The sequence below is a fragment of the Mastigoproctus giganteus genome, chromosome 8 (genome assembly GCF_048544385.1).
Source record: "Mastigoproctus giganteus isolate SK-2022 chromosome 8, ASM4854438v1, whole genome shotgun sequence".
NCBI classification, from domain to species: domain Eukaryota; kingdom Metazoa; phylum Arthropoda; class Arachnida; order Uropygi; family Thelyphonidae; genus Mastigoproctus; species Mastigoproctus giganteus.
The window spans coordinates 125,911,715-125,929,791 of record NC_143582.1 but is presented as its reverse complement, the minus strand read 5'-3'; the positions used below and the strand labels follow the sequence as shown (position 1 = coordinate 125,929,791).

The 18,077-nt window shown below is 39.0% G+C and overlaps 1 protein-coding gene across 1 annotated transcript in view; it reads left to right on the top strand.

The window, feature by feature from the left end:
- Positions 1-18,077, top strand: part of LOC150081807 (SEC14-like protein 2) — an 89,216-nt gene that overhangs the window by 65,401 nt on the left and 5,738 nt on the right. Inside the window, exons 8-12 of the mRNA XM_090379695.1 lie at positions 2,988-3,066; positions 7,235-7,315; positions 12,305-12,391; positions 12,989-13,095; positions 17,542-17,848. Coding sequence (XP_090235821.1) covers positions 2,988-3,066; positions 7,235-7,315; positions 12,305-12,391; positions 12,989-13,095; positions 17,542-17,848 — 661 coding nt within the window. The remainder of the gene's footprint in view (positions 1-2,987; positions 3,067-7,234; positions 7,316-12,304; positions 12,392-12,988; positions 13,096-17,541; positions 17,849-18,077) is intronic.

Below are 18,077 nucleotides of genomic sequence, written 5' to 3'. Positions count from 1 at the left end.
TAATGAACAGATATTTTGTCGTACTAAGGCATCAAATGAGGAAACATCTGGTTAGAAAAAAAAATTCTTAATATCAAGCATAACCTTTGTAGGTGGAGAACGCTTGACGTAGCAGAGTGGTCAAACTGAACTGCAGTAATACACGAGTTCGAGTCCACATGACCGCTAAATACGGATAATTATTCTTGTCAAAATGATTAGTTGTAATCATATTGATTAGGTGCCTATGTTGTCGTGCCAGAGTTTAAACAGAACTGTTTACCCTTTTCACTCCCCCCAGTTTTTAAAGGGCATAAGAACCTTTTGGAGGAGCATTCTACGAGTTTCTCGTATGTGGAGAAAGGAACCTTACTCCCCTCTAGTATGGCTGTAGCTAGTTCTCTTCTTGAACTCGAACGTCTTGTTGCCGTTGATGTTCCAAAGCATCTCATTCAGCTGTAAATGTCGGACTCATTATATTTTTATTATGCACAAATTGCTGTTGTATTTAGCGTATTCTTTTATATCATCATGACAACTGAGCGTTTTCATGCTGATACAAATAGGATTCGCGTGGTAGCACAGCGGTTATGATCACCGTCCTCCGCACACCGGGTAAAAAAGGCCTGGGTTCGAATCCCATCCATGACTCAAAGAACTTTCATGGTTTTTTTCCACACCGTGGCTGAGTTAGTAGGTCTCAGTAATGGACAGCAAAGTTTTCTCCCCTGAAACTCGGGTATTTTTGTCGAGAAAAACAGACAAATCGACCAAAGAACACGAGCAATTTATAGACCTAATACATTTGGACTTAAAAGTTCGGTCTTGGCGGGGGGGGCGCATATGACTTCCTTTTTTTTATATACAAAAGGGCTACCCCCATCAAAATAGCCACGACAATGCACTTGGGGCAGAATTATTCAGAATATTCAACAAACAGCTGCATCGATGCCAACCAGAAACCGAGTCCAAACCACATAAAATAGGTTCATACAATCGCACTACTTATCACTACCGAACTTCTGTTCGTAAAGTCCTTTGGGTGCACCCCTCACATAGGTGCGTCTATTTTATCTGATCGATACTCGCACTGAGTGGTAAGATTAATCACTTCACATCGCATTCTGTCAGTGCTGCAATGTCCAGCGCTTCCGTTTTACAGCAACTGGTGGTGACACGTATTGAGTGACAGCGAACAGTTGCACTACCCCCCCCCCCATAGGAACCCATTCTATGAGGTATTTTTCTGTTGGTAATTGGTGCAACACCTGTAGTTGTAACAGCTGCATTCGCAGTCAGCTCGCTAAGAGTGCCTTTTGTGCTCGTCATCTTCTTCGACTGTAGACATGCTCTTGAGGGTTAATAACGCTGGCTGTTTGACATAGGGTGAATCATCGATACTGTCTGCTTTCTACTGCCGTACGATGTTTCGAGTCGTAATACCAATGTTTATTGTTTATATTTTTCTACCTGTCATCGAGTCTACATGCCTTTTTACTTCATACTTTTGACTAATTGTTAATTCCAGAGTTCGAATGGTATAGCCATCAGGTGACCTCTGGAATTAACTATTGCTTCACTTACTATGGGGGAGATACCCCAATAAATCTTGAACTATAATATGTGACAAAAGGTATTGGATATGGCCTTAGTCGCTGATGCTCCTAAAACCCTACAACAATAACAACAACGTGCAAGACGCAGAACAACATAGAATCACATTGAGACAATGTTCAACATCTCCCATGAGCGAGCTCACGATATTGTAGTGAAAGTTTTAGGAATGAAGGTTTCTTAAAGCTGGGATCCAAAAGCACTGAGCGCAGATTAGAAGCGGGAAATAGTGAGCTCTTATCAAGAGATTGTGCAGTATTTCGAAGATAATGAGGCTCAGTTTTGGGCGCAGTATGTTACTCTGGGCCCTCGTGGGTAGCACAGTTAGTATAATCGTCGTTCTCCCCGCACCGTGTGGAAAAGACCTGACTTCGAATCTCTCCAACGAAAGGAATGCCTATGGGTCTTCTTTTCCACAACGTGGCTGAATTAGTCAGCTTCAGGCGAGAATAGCATGGTTTTTTCTCCCGAAAACTCAGGTTTTTCAAGCAAACAGAAAAATGGCCCGCAGAACATACGCAATTTGCAGACATTATGTAGCGCGCAATATGGCCTAAGTTGCCGATTTGCCTAAAATCCTACAAAAGCCAACCATCATAAACAGATGGACGAAACACGGGTGCATCAAGAGGTGCTGAAAATTGGTCAAAGAAGTCATTTTGCATCAAGGCAGTGCATCGGCTCACACAGCGTTGTGACTTAGGCAACACTACATGACTGTGGGATCGAACTATTACAGCATCCGCCCTTCTCATCAGATTTGGTTCCATTGAACTTTTCTATTTCCAAATCTCAGAAAGGACTTGAAAGGACAGAAATTCGATAGTGACAATGCTGTGATGGAAGCAGTCAACAACTCGTTTTAGCCAAAATATTCTGAATTTTATTTGAACGGATTACGAAAGCTAGTTGATCGTTCCAGAAATTGTCGACTTAAGGGGCGAAGGACTATATTGAAAAATAAATGGGTTTTCACAACTTTCCAGCATTCCTTCTATGAGAGGTAGAAACTTTTCAACCTCCCCTCGTATATAGGCAATAAATACCTGCCTAAGGAACTTTTTTAAGTAGGATGGATATATTTGTATTATATTGCAATTGGTTTAATGTCCCTTTTGCACCGTATAGCAACTTTTGTGCATTATGTGTGAATACAAAAGCTTACAGAAATTTATTTTATGGTGTTAATTAAAGTTCCTGATCTTAATTTTAATTTAAAGTAATAAACATACCACAACTGTTATATGAATTGTATCAGATGTCGATGTTAAAGACACAACGCATGTTGTTGTGGGTAAAGTAAAAAACAAAAGTATATTGCAATAATATACCGATAGAGTTAATTTACTTCTCCAGATTTAATCTACAGCTTTACATCTGTGATTACTTTACAGATTGGGAAGAGAATCGATAAAATGGTCTTCATTCTAAATCACGAAAACTTTGATGTGCTGCTTTGGGCGAGAAAATCAGGTAAGTTCACATCTCTCTCTCTCTCTCTCTCTCTCTCTCTCTCTCTCTCTCTCGTACGCAGTTGCCATGTAAAATATTAATATCCTTAAATAATGATGCACTAAACTTTTGGCATTTTCCAGTATTTTTTTTCTTGATTTTTCCCTCTTCTTTCCCCCCCTTTGTTTCTTTTTAGTTTATGTTATTAATATATTCCATTCAAGTAAACTATGGTTGATATAAGCTAGTCTGTAATCAAGTCACAAAGGAGGCCAGACTAGCGAAGGTAGATTATGAGAAATCTTTGGCAAAGGATGCAAAGAAAAACAGCAAAGACTTCTTTACTTGTGTAAGCATTCAACCCAGCCGAAGAAGCAGTACAGGAATCTTAACATGGTCACTGACAATTTTTTAGGCAATGTTAGAGCAAAAAAGATGTATTCGTGTGTATGTATATTATATACACACGAATATATATACACTGATGAGCCAAAACATTATCAACACCTACATAACATGATGTCGGTCGTCTACGTGCAGCCAAAACAGCTCGTACCCGGCGAGGCATGGACGCTACAAGAATTCTAAATGTGTCTTGTGGTATCTGGTACCAACACGTAACCAGCACATCCTTTAACTCCTGTAAGGTCCGTGGGTGAGACGCCGCAGATCGGAGTTGCTCTTCCAACGCAAACCACAGATGCTCGATGGGATTGATGTCTGGGGAGTTTGGATGCCAGGGCAATACCTGGAAATTTTCCTCATGTTAAGCGAACCATCAGGGCATTGTGATATGGCCCATTATCCTGTTGAAAGATGGCACCGCCAGAGGGGAAGACCGTTGCCATGAAAGGATGTACCTGGTCAGCAATGATGGTTAGTTTTTTTTTTTTTTTTGTATTGTATTGTATATTGTAAATTGTATATTGTATTTGTATTGTAAAGGCCGCCGTAGCCTAGTGGTAAGGCGCGCGGGTACATAAATACACGTGCCTTGAGTGATGCCGACCGGGCTAGCCGAGTGGGTAAAGTACCTGCCCGGCAACCCAAAGGTCGCGGGTTCGATTCCCGCCTCGGGCTTGGATCAAAGTACTGCAAAAACCTTGGGAGGTGCAATATGGCCACAGAAGCCGATGCGCCAACAATTACCAACTCAAAAAACTCAAAAAAAACTCAGCCTTGAGTGACCGGGGTTCAAACCCGTGACTGCTGAATACGGTGCTGTTTCTTGAATTCTGTCTGTCTATCTTGTGAACTCCTCTGACCGTTTGGTCGTCCCGGAGTATAAATAGAAAATTTATTTATTTATTATTATTATCTCCCAGACGTACACACGTATACGTGTGTACTCTGTTGGCAAAAGAAACTCAGTATTCAGACCCAAACAACAGTGTAAATGTGTAGGTGTTGTGTAGTGTAATGTGAAGTCAGGTCACTTTTTCACCGTGGGGTAGCTACCACGTGGGTAAATGCAACCCGGCGCTCATCCCTGGCACGTAAAGTCAGACCTGGGCCTAATAAATCTGTTAGTGCAATCCAGCACTATGATGTTTATGTGGATATGTAATGGGCGGTTCAACTCCGCTTCGTGGCTCTGTGAAGAACAGTATCACTACAAATGGGCCAGATATGTGTGTGTGACGTAGGGTTGTGTGTATTCTCTGTATGTTCCGTTGTTATGTTCTGGCCAGCTACCCAGAAGCATCAGTCACCTGGACAGATGATTCTGGGTACTCGTCCACACCACGGGAAGGTGGGCCAGTTCCAGTAGAGCATGTAATGTCTCAAAAGAGACTCTGACCCACCTGATGTTTCCAAAATGTGGGCCAGATTCCTCCGGGGGCCCATTCCAGAGGAAAAGAAAGGAGCGAGAGAGAAAAAAAAAATAATGAAAAAAAAAATAAATAAATAATATTAATAAAAAACAAAACAAAACTATGATGTTTAGGTAAACGTCAGAGTGCCCGGCACATTGATGACTGGACCCAGGGTATCCAGAACAACATCGCCCAAAGCATGACACCGCCAACACTGGCTTGTTTTAGTCCCACGGTGCATTCAGGAGTCATTACTCCCCCAGGTAAACGACGCACACGTACCCGGCTGTCCACATGGTGCAACAGGAAACGTGATTCATCGGACCAGATGACCTTCTTCCAATCACTCAAGGTCCACTTTTCGATGCTCGCGTGGCCATTGTAGGCACTGTCGCCGGTGAACCGTGGTTAGCATGGGCACTCGGAGCGGCCTGCGGCTACGCAGCTCCATTTTCAGCAGGGTTCGATGTACTGTGTGTTGTGACACATTACTCCCGTTACCAGCATTCCAATTACCTGCCAGTTGCACCACAGTCGCCCTTCTGCTGCCACGTACCATCCGGGAAATCCTTCTCTCACCTCGAGCGTCGATGAGCCGTGGTCGTCCAACACCTCGCCGGCGGTTCGTGGGTTTCCCTCCTCGGACCACTTTCGGTAGATAATAACTACGGCTGACCGTGAGCATCCGACCAGCTGTGCCGTTTCGGATATGCTCTGACCCAGTCGTCTGGCCATTACAATTTGGCCTTTGTCAAACTCGCTTAAGTCCACTGCCTTTCTCAGCTGAAGAACAAGAGTAACACTGATTAACGGAGCTCAGTATCAAGCGTTTTTTAAACCGTGTCCCGACCCGCGCACGCGCCGTAGTTCACCTGCAGTTGCTTCGATTTGTATAACGACTCGCTGGTCATAATGTTTTGGCTCATCGGTATATGCGCGCGCACACACAATAGTGGAAGCACCTATGACAAGAATTAGAAGTATGCACTAATAGGATCTTGGGTCACCCTTTTAAAACACCTTGTAGTGTACGTGCAATAGATTCAAGTAAATCTTGAACTGTCTTAAGAGCAATATTGGACTATTCATCATGGAGAAACTCTTTAAGCTTCTTAAGTAATAAAGGTGGAGGAAATCTGCTTCTCATTCTCCTCTCTAAATGTTCTCAGTGGATCAATAACGTTTAAGCATGGTGATTGTGCATGGCTAATCACTAGATTTAATTTCTAGTGAGATGCTTAGCCTCAGCTTTACGCTCTTGAAACCTATGATTGAACACTATGGTTATGATTTTGGTTTTTATGGCACAAAAACGTCGAACGTTATAATGAGCCAGGAAGAAGAGAGATGGGACACAACTGGCTGTGTGTATTTTGGGGCATTATTATCTTGATACATGGCATCAATCCATGTCGAACGATGTTTGTACCATGGGGTGAATCTGGTCGCTCTGAATATAAGGTTAATCAGTGGTTGTAATTCGCCCGTCCAGGGTGATGATAGGACCTAAAGAATACCAAGATATTGTTGCCCAAACCATTGTTGATCCTACTTCATATTTGATGGTTTGCACACGACAGTTAGGGTGATGTCCTTTGACATTCGCTGAACTTAAACTCTCCCTGATGTCCTGAAGTTGGAAAAGGAGCGAATGATGATTCACCTGAAAATATGACACTCCCGTCAAGTATCCAGATTTGTGCTTCTTTTTACCATTGCATCCTCTTTCTAGCATTACCATCCGTAACGAGCAGCTTGGCAATAGCGGCTTTATGACGTTCTAGCTTTTATCATCTTTCCTTCGCACTATACTACCTGAAAGAAAGAAGCAAAAAATCATCGCTGTATGTTCATAAATATGTCATACAGCCATTACAAAAACTATTACTTTCGTAACGGGTGTTTCCCTTATTTTGTCCGCCCCTTCTGGACAATGTATGGTGATGTCAAAGAAATGCTTGACTGTCTTTCAAAAGTGGCCTGCAATGTGTCCTTAAAGATACAAGTCCTACATTGGCATTTAGATTTTACCTGGATGCTGTTAGTGATGAACATGGAGAAAGGTTTTTGTCAAAAGATATGGAAAATCGTTTATCGGGGAAAGGGGCTACCCATTTACTGCTGGATGATGAGGAGAACAGATGTTAACTCCCTTGAAAATGGTGAAGTAAGACTAAATTGTTCAATCTCACGCTTAAATCTGGCGTATCCAGATTTGTTAGAATAACCGAATTCTGTTTAAAGGAGAAAAATGTTTTTAGTTTCTTTCGTTGTTCAGTGAATTCTGCAGACGCACTGCAGAAATGAGTTGTAGCAGAGTTCAATGCTATCAAAGATTAATTTTAATTAAGTGGATTCAATATTTCTTTCAGTTATCGAGTCCCTTTACGAAATGATCAAAACTTACGAAGCCAATTACCCAGAGGTGTTAAAAAAGGTTTATTTCGTAAATGGTGAGTGAATTATTTTTGTTCTTTGCTTAAATAAATATTTCGTGCAATTTTAGATTGATCAGATTTAATGAACAAAAACACGCTGTTTGTGTTTTGCCGAGCTTCATTATGAGAGCTGATGTAACAATACATAAAATCACAACAGGAATAATACGAATGCGCATGTGTACACAATTCGAATTTATTTATTTAAATATTTATTTGTTTTCTTCAAAATTGGTATTTTCTTTTTTTTGTTGATATTATTTTGCTGTCATATGCCAGGAACGGACCGGCAACACATTCTAAGAGAATAATATTTTGGCGATCCCATCGTGCTTCTTTTTCTTTCTTTTCTTTTTAATACAGTGCAGAATCACAGTGCGTAAAATAACAATTTTACGATCGTTGTTTCATTTAGGTTTTAATGGACCCAACAAAATTCTCATAAAGACAATGTTACATATTCTTTGAAATTTAAGTTTCTCTTTACTGTCTGTTTCAGAAATCTTGTGTTCTCTTTCTATGTAAACCATCACCTAACTGAAATGCGATGAGTTTCTACCACTTGCTAACAACCACATTGTATCGAGAAACTATGCCTGTATTACTAATATGTGTATATACCATCCAGAACTGTTCATGTGTGTGCTTCTCCAAAAAGAGTCCTCCATGATTCAATCGTTTCACCACTTGTTATTCGGTTGGAAGATCTGAGCTCAAATCTTCCTCTGAAAAAACGGAGGATTTCTTACAGATCTCTTAAATCGGGAAGATGTAGTTCGCTGATTTCATTGTTCAAAACACGCACATACAAACTTATTTATCATAACTTACATAACAGTACCATGCTGTAAGATGTATGAGACGTTACCCCGCTTTTACAGAAACTTGTTCACTTCCCTTAGTATTGAAAAGACAGCAAAGTATAATTTAGTACACTGTTAAAATGTAGATAAATATTTTTAACAAAATATTATATAATGCCCGCTCATGTTTGTAGTTTGAGCAAAAGGAAGAATGCCATCAGCATTTAACTTAATTCATCCAAAGCTTTAAATGCCTCAATCTGATCTCCTCGCAGGTGTCTGATTTTCAGGCAATGCAATATGCAGAACTGGTCTTTCTTGATAAGAATGTCCTCTTCTTCTCCTCCTCCTCACTAATCTCGTTGCCTTTCTCTGCGCTCGTTCCAATAATTACTAAATTGAAGCTTCCAGGCCTGTATACAGTATTCAAAGTGTGGTCTAATCGTTGCGTTATATAAGGAAATAATCTCCTCCTTATCCCAGCTGGTAAAAATATTGTATATCACTGAAAAAACCCAATGAGCTGTCCTAGCAATCTATTTGCACTGTTCGGAGAATTCCATGTTTGATTGCGCATTTTTCATTCTCCACTATTCACAGTGTTGTAACACAGTTGGTATTAATCTTGGATTATTTGTTGATCTTGACGCAGTACCTTACCTTGATTACTATCATTAACCCCCTGCTAACCTTTGTACCATCTGCAAACTTAGGCATTAGGCCTGATATGCCGTCATTAATAAATATAGAAAACCACAACGGACCCAGCAGGGTACCCTGGAAAACTTCACTAATTAACAGTTAGTTTTGTTCAAGGAGAGCAATGCCCATTGATAACCACGCTGTCTTTTTCCACTCAACTATACCTTTATCAATAATAGTAACGTGCCCTTAATGCCGCACTGCTCCAATTTGTACAGCAGTCTTTTATATGCAACAGTATCAAAAACCTTCCTGAATTCCAAGTATATAATATCAAAATTATTATTTTTTCATCCAGTTCCTTTGTTACAGCATCATAATATCCAATTAAACTGGCCGGGAAAGACTACCCCTTACACAGGACGTTGATTCTTCGGTCAGTTTGCTGTTTTTCCTAACGAAAAACCCGATATTCCGAGGGGAAAGAACCATGCTCCCCTCGATAGACCTAGATGCATGTCAGATGGACTGATAAAACTTATAGTAGATAATAAAAATGCAGGAAATGCATATAAAGAATGATACAGAAGCCTGTGGTAGGTATAAAGTAGGCAGCAATCAAGTCATAAAGGAGATCAGGCAAGCTAAGGTAGATTACGAGAAGCCTCTGGCAAAGAATGCAAAAGAAAAAGCAACAAAAACTTGTTTGCTTATATTCACAATAGAAGAAAGAAGTTGAATCACATTAGTCCACCCGATGTCGATGGTTTAACTGTTAATGATCCTGCTCAGGTTGCTGATAAACTAAATAGATTTTTGCATCTACATATACATATGTGGAATTCGTTAGGAAGGGGGCTGCCAAAAGTTTGACACTCTAACAGGGAGCTAAATGATTTTGTAATAAAGGAAAGGAAAGTGGAAGAGAAATTATTTAAGCTAAATATAAAAAGGGCACTGGAGTGAATGGGATCTATCGAATTATCTTAAGGTAGGCGCCCAAGGAGGCAAGCAAACCATTAGCCATAATTATGAGAGCATCTTTGGATTGAGGGAAGGTCCCTATGGACTGGAGATATGCAAATGAATCTCCAATTTATAAAAGGGATCAAAAAAGGTGACACGAGTAATTACAGACCTGTTAGCTTAACTTCTCTTCCAGAGAAAATAAATGGAGTCACTGGTTAAATAAGTAATACAGGACATGGATTTGCTAAGGAACAATGGATACTATGATGCAATAAAAAAGGAGCTGTATACAAAAAATTTAAAAAAAATAATAATAATAATAATTCTGATATATTCTTGGATTTCAGGAAAGATTTTAATACTGTTGTTCATAAGATACTGCTGTACAAATTGGAGCAGTGTGGCATTAAGGTCAAGTTACTATTGTGGACGAAGGGATGGTTGAGTGAGAGAAGACAGAATGGTTATCAATGTGTTAACTACTAATGTAACTTACTGCAAGAAAATGTATAAAAATTAGGCCGATTGACTCAGAAATGGCAGTTGAAGTTTAACATTGACAATGTAAGGTACTGCATGTGAGTAACAACACAATTCCAGATTAATGTAACAACTGTGTGGCACCACACTAAGGTTAGTGGAAAATGAAAACGACTTGGGGGTAATTGTGCAATCATATGAAGTTCTCTGAGCAATGCAGACAGGCTGCCAGGACAGCTCTCATGGGGTGTTGTCAATGATATATAGGAGTTTTTCTACTTCAGATAAGGAGGTAACTGTATATTGTGCATTGGTTAGGCTGCAACTTGACTACTTCGTACAATTCTGGATGACTCATTTTAGGAAGGTTGTAGAGCTGCTGGAACGGGCCCAGAGAAGGACAAAAAAAAAAAAAAAAGGATGCTCTTACCAAGAAAGGCTTCAGTTCTGCAAATTACAGCGTCTGGAGACTAGGCACCAGGAGGGGTACAAATTCAAATTGAGGAAGGATGGTTGTAGGAGATGTGCGGAGGCTTGTCTTCAGCCAGCGGTTGGTTGAATGTTGAAACAAACTTCATCTGTTATTGTGGAAGTGGGTAGTTTGAATAAATTGAAGAAAAAACTAGACAATTTATTGGAGGGGATGGAACATGTGCTGTGAGAAGCGTTTTCTTTTTTTGGCTGATATTTTATAAGCTTGCATTCTTGCATCGTTTGTCAGTACTACTACTAAAACTTCCCCTTCTTTATATGGAAAATTAAACACTCCATGATTAAACTCTTTATGTACAAGAATTTTAAAAGCACGCTTTTTAAAGCGTGATGGATGTCAAATGTAACTGTGAATCTTTCAGAGGACCAGGAGCTTCATAGTCAGGGAAAGAGAGTGCCCTAGTTGGTAGCACAGTTGGTGGAATCGCCGCCCTTCCCATACCGGATGGAAAAGAACTGAGTTCGATGACGTAAGGAATTTTTATGGGCCTTTTTCACAACGATTATATTCTGAGTTAGTTTGTCTGAGACGAGAGCAGCATGGATTTTTCTCCTGGAAACTAGGATTTTTCGTCGAGCAAACAACAATTGGACCACAAAACACATGCAATCTGCAGATATAATATTTTCGACGCAATATGGCCTAAGTTGCCGATGCGCCTAAAACCGTACAAGAAACAAACACAGGGGAAGTGGTTTGGATCAGTAGGTGAAAGAATTGCCTACTCACAGTCGCCGGCCCTCTTTAATAAGAAAAAATCTGCAGCAAGAAAGCACTATGTGGAAGTGACAATTACTAAGGGCAGAAAATCTTACTAAATACGCCAGATATACAAATACTAACGTTTGAGCCCTAAGAGTGAATTCCCCAAATACTCTTGCTGATATTGGCACAATCAAAATAAAGTCCTAAATCTGTAAAGTAATAAATTCGTTAAAGCCAACAGCAATTAATATCTCAGCCACTAAAACAATTCCACTGTGTTCTAAAAAGATCAAGAGATGCAAATGTACTACTACGATGAACTACACTCTGAATGCACTGAAGAGTAAAATGTAATGTGATCTTCAGTCGTCGTCGAAGCTTTTTGCTACAAAATGCCAAATACAGACGATCCATCTTCAACGAAGGTAGGTTAGACACTGAACGACTCGTTCACTGTGTTCTAGTGACGAAAACATTATAAACTTCCAGGCAAAACCCTGTCTAAGTTGATCTCTTAAGGTGCTATGATCACAGAAATAGCATCCCGCCTGAGTTTTTTAAACAAATTCGAAAGTAGCCCGAGACTAAAGTATAACGGTACTCATCTTAGCTACGATGAAGGATATCCACCTAAGTGATAATGTTTAATTAGATAATGTTTAATTCTATGAATTATAACTTTGCCATTTTCTTTAATCCCTTGTCTCGCGTTTCTATTACACAAACACCCTTTCTTGTATGTTGATTATTATTAATTAACTTTTAAGTGTTATTCTATCGCAACATGTATATCACAGCTGCTAAACGCTGTGGACGGGAATATTGTTGTACTGTAACAGGCTTCCAGTCTGTAATAAACATTATTTATTTAATTTAATTTAATATCCTTAAAATTACTTAATTACTTTGTAGTGCCTCCTGGCTACAACATCATGCTTAATATCCTGAAAGTCATTGTTCCTTCAGACATATTAAAGAAGTGCCATTTTTTCGGATCTGGTAAGTATCTTCCATATATAAAAAAGAATATTTTGCTTTTTCACGTGCAAACTCTTTGCTTTCCGCAAGACGGGGCTAACTGCTATTGCGCCATTCAACAACAAAGTGATTGACAGGTCTGTCTCAAAGACGCTTTTACGAACTCTTAATATTTTAGTCTTTAAATTTTTCTATATACAGTATATAAAAGAATATTTATAATGTATTGTAATTTTTAATGTTATCAATTAAAGTGTGGTAATTTTTGAAGTATTGTCTGAGTTATATTTTAAATGTAATCCTTACCTTCTGTAATGCTAATTCTGCTCGTTAGATTCTTTTAGGTTAGATTTCATATAAATTTAAAGTATTAAGTTCAGCAGTTCATAAATTTTTGATTCAGCTCAATTATTGTAATTTCTTTTTAAATTAAATTATTGATATAGTGTGAAAATGGTAACTTTGCAGTGATATTTTTATCGCCAGTCAAAGAACCCCACCTTGATTATTCTTAGGAAAGGCATGTTTCAAAATTGTCATAGCTTCTTTTATTTCACTTATTTCACCTTCAAGTTTCGTGATATGTTTTTTTAAAAAAAATTGCATTTCTATTTTTAGGAACAACAACGGAAGCTCTTCTAAAAGATATAAGCCCAGAAGTGCTGCCAGCTTATCTTGGTGGTACTCGGGTAGATCCTGATGGTAATCCTCGGTGTTATTCTGTGGTATGCAACTGTTTATAATATTCCTATTTGTAAGCTGTGAAATCATTATAAAAGTAGACATCGTAACAGCCCTTTGACCTTTCTGATTTAAAGTTAAATCAACACTATAGTTTCAGCCTAAGCTACAATTTAAAATTCTAAATAGCGAATGAATGGTGGCATATATCAGAAAATAAATCGTGCATTCAAAGAGAAATTATTGTTACTGCAAATGTACTTTCTTAATTTCCCCATTTTGCATGCAGTAGTTAATTCCAGTCTTCTCTCAAGAACGGTAGAAAACTGATCTATTTAAATTTTAGGAGAGAGAGTGAGAGTGGACAACCTATAGTCCGCGGATCCCTTTCATGTGGTCTGCGACGACCTGGTGAAAAAATTATAAGAAGCTTTAATTTCTGACTTCATATAAACTTTTAACCTTTCGTGACTCACGTGTAGCCCAACAGATTTGTTTTGATGAAATATTCATTATTTAGAGCTCTAAATGATGACCAACTCTCAATGGAGGGTTGTCAGGATATTATTGGTAGGGGAATGTATTTCTCTTTGCTCAGCTCTTGAGTATTAATGGTTTCTACAGCGTACCGTTTCAACGGTGAGTAAATATTTACGTTAATGCAAGTTTAAAAGGGAATAAGAAACTTAACAGCTTTTTTTTTTTTTTTTTTCACAAAGCAAAGGATATCTATGGTTCAAACTTAATCAAAAAGTAATGTAAACATTTTATCAACTGCTACTGGAGATCGAAGATGCGGGGAGTCGCACTGAATCGAGGCCTGTCCATGTGAAAGTAAATAGCAGCGACACCCATGACTGTGTTTGTATGTGTAAAACTTTCCAGATGTCCTCTAGATTTCGTTTATTTATATTAAAGAAAGGTTGCTGAATAAATCGCTCGCAATTTCGAGCAGAAAATGTAACAATAATTTGGTTATATCATAACCAAATTATTGTTAATTACTGTTAATGTAATAACACTATCTAGAAAAACTTTCAAAAATGTTGTTTTCTGTATTTCTTGGTGTTCATGAATTTCAAAATGCTGATTGGGAATATGCCTTTGCCCTTTTGGTTCTCGAGGCTTGTCACAAGCGTTCTCTTGGATATGAAAAGCTAGGGGAACGATATTCAGGTGACACTTCAGTTAAGTGGACCGATTTTGGATTAGTCCGATTGTTCTACGACAACCTAATCTGCTGCCTACACCTTCATGATGGTGGATTGTTTGTGACCTTGGGTTTAACTTCCGCGTGCAAGTCCTGAAATAAGGCACCTACATACTGGAGGTGACCATCCAGGAGCAAATCAACGTAACCAGGGGTTGAGGCATGGCGTTCATACCACACAAAGGAATGCTTCCTCCCTGTGTTACCAAGTATTACTAGATGGTAGATGACTCTCATCAAATAGTGCTGTACCACTACGTTCCTTATTGGAGGCTTGAAGAGGTGTAAAGAGGTGGATATCATGGCGAGATCCAATCTTCCTTACATTTCGAGGGTACAGGTCTAAAACGGTGTTTGCAGGCCGGCCACTAGGTAGTCTACCCGATTGAACTCATTGGCAACTCTTTCTAGGAGACATCCGGATCAGCTAGTGTCTCTATCCTGCCAGTAGAGGCACTAGATGACTAGTGCTTCTACTTTGCCAGATACTGACTGGAGGAGTTCGAGTAGCGTATATGCAGGGAGAGACATTATCGAGGACACGTTATGTCAAGGGGCTGTGTATATGGCATATACCAAAATTTCATTATGTATACAACATGCATCCCCCTTTTCTTAATTACTGAATACATCGTGAATACTCAAACTAATAGAACAAGCCTATCTACGAAAAGATCTAGACCGCCCAAACACTTCCTCGTACATTTCAAATATACGTGTGTCTCAGTTCCAATCTCGGTGATGTCCATTTCCGCTTACAGTCAGCCAAACTCCAACTACTTTTTCTAACAGAGTCCCAACTATCAGTTTCTTCAACCACTGCTTATCTCAGTTGTCCTAATTATTCATTATTCGCTTCAATGTGATATTTGTGCATATATCCACTCTGATATTCTCTTTCAGAGACTTAGTAATTTGGAATCCCTTCTTTTCGTCCATACCACACAGAGGAATGAGACAGAATTTGACAGAATGAGAAAGAGATTTCAAGCCAGATTTCTGACTTGAAATCTCTTTCTCATTCTGTCAAATTCACCTATTGCCTTATCGACGTCCTAATTTCACTAATCACTAGGAACTCTTTGACTTCCTTTCTTTGAAGCTCGACTTTCTCCAGTCCAACTTTCCTAACAGTGAAGTACTTTTCCTTTGCGATTTTAATTTTCACAACTCTAGCTGCCTTCAATTTTCTAGTCACACGGATCCAGCAGGTCGAGATGCCAGGGCTTTTGTAATTACTACAGACCTCGAACAGATCGTTCAATTACCTACCAGAATACCACACAGCCAACAGTTTTGATATATTTTTTCCTCACAGATTACTCTTCCAAGTACAAGAGCGAGGTGAGTGGTCCGCTGGGCCCGTCAGATCAAATCTTGGTGACGGTTTCTTCTCCAATGGCGCACTTCTCTCTAGGCCATTCGCAGCCTCGTGTTGTTTGGCATTAAAAGGATGAAAAATGGGATGATATGCGATATTTCTTTTTTATGCTCGTTGATTGAATTACTGTTTTAAATCTGCTGATGTCAATATTTGCTCAGGTCGTGTCAGTGAAATTTTTCTTGTAAGGATGAGATCCTCTATTCCACACGCTACCTCAAAATCTCGTCCTAGATAAGAATGTTGCACAGAAATACAAGTGTTTGATTTGCCATGGTTGAAGCCCACTATTAAATACTATGATGTTCTTGCATTTTCTCTATTTTGTGAAGTCCTCTCAGCTTATTTTTGTCATCCTGGAGTATAAACAGAAAAGGAGAGCGAACGACAGCCAGGCATTTTGTTCAATGCCAGTTTCAATGAATTTCAATGTCTGCTTAGCTTGTGGAGCAATAAATGCAGTCTTTGACTTTTCCATAATACAGTTTTGAAAGTAGATTGCATATGCTTGAATGTGTCACCTTAAGGGTCCAATGCTTTAACAACTTGTGTCACTACTAATTTGATACCGGATGGTGTAAGTAAATGTCAGAATCGAGTTGCAGTTTGGCACACACATTGTGTGTGTGTGCCAAGCTGCAAATGGAATCTCGCAAACCATTCTCTTCTGCTCTAGCGTTGATTTACTTCCTTGCTGTTTCAGAGGTAGAGAAAGAAAGAGAACTTAGTGAAATCGCCTTGCTAACTCTGAAGGCACTCTGGGATCATGAAGGCCCACAGACATCCTATTTATATATTGGTCATATTTCCTTCCGTAGTCGTCTTTAATACGAGTATAAACCTAGTGCAACAGCAATCGATAGGTTTATATATGAAGTAATGCAGCTTTCAAACTTTAATTTGAATGTCTGTCACGATAAATACCAAGTTCATCAAAAAAATTGCACAGGGATTCAGCAAAAGTGTAAAAACGAGCATAAATGACATGCCTTTATTCTGTATGTGGAAATCATGCATCTGGAATTCAACATATTCACTCTTTTAAAGGAGATGTTAGGAACTCTGCATTAGATTTAATTATTAAGTCATCTAATTCTTTCTGATGAGGGAAATTTGATGGTTCATTTGAATGGGCTTCTGAGGTGTAATCCCAGTTTTGTTTATCTAATTCCTCGTCCAATCCGACCTTTCTCTGGAAGGGGAATTGGCAGGTCTTCTTTGTGTGGCAACGGAGCAGTAGAGAACGGTATGTTGCTTTTTGATCCGCACACTTCTTAAAATTTGATATGTCCACCATATGAAAGTAGTAGATATCACAATGGACTCTCCATATACTTACGAACACCATGAAAGCATTCCCCTAATTTTGACCGTAAACCACCACAGCAGACACGAGGTATTCACAGATTGTCATGATCATCCGTAAGCATTTCAAAATAGGCTTCGATGCACTACAAAACTTGGTGCCATTCGCGATATTATTCTTCATCTGTTTCTGACTTACATATGGCATCCAACATAGCGGAACTAGTCTGATGATAACGTGCATTTGTTTGGTGACCTTAGCAAACTTTTAACTAGGACAAAACCCACCTTATTACACCGATACTACAGGGTCTTATATATATATTCTATATTCGTGGGCATTTATCTAATACATATAAAATTCACAAAAACATAAAACCGTCAATTGCTGCTAAAATATTGTGTAAAAAATCAGTGTACCGTTGGATTCACGCACAAAATACATATAAAAAAAACTTACTTACTGTTTTTGTTACATAATGTAATTTCTGCTATGGTTATCTTTATGATTTCTTTTGACTTGAATGATATCCTGTTGGATTCATGTGCCTTTAAGATTAATAGAAACCATGCTAATATGTCTTGTACCCTTAGATAAAAAAGGGAGCCAAAATTCCAGAAAGCTACTACATAGATAACGTGAAGCTTCAGTCATTCAACAGTCCTGAAATGAATCACGTGACTATACCAAACAGAGAGACGTTTCCTGTTTTATTGGCTGTGGATGAACCAGGCACGCTACTAGCTTGGGAGTTTCAGACCCTTAATAAGGACATCGGATTTGGTCTCTTCTATAAGAAGAGTGTGGATGCCGAGAATGAGTTGATCATAGAGACGAAGAGGTATGACTGCCACCTGGTACCTCAACGAGGAGAATACTACTGCACCATTCCTGGCTCTTGTAAGATTTACATTGTTTTTAGTAATTAATCTAATGACCACCACTTTCAGAATTATTTCCAATACATTATAATGGTTTCTGTAAGTATCAATGCATACATGATGGGTAATCTCAAATTATGACGTGTAAATGTAAATATTATAGGAATCACATACAAAATATGTTATGTAATAAAAGTATGTAAACAAATCAGTAATCAGAACTTGATAGAGAACATTAAAGCAGTTTA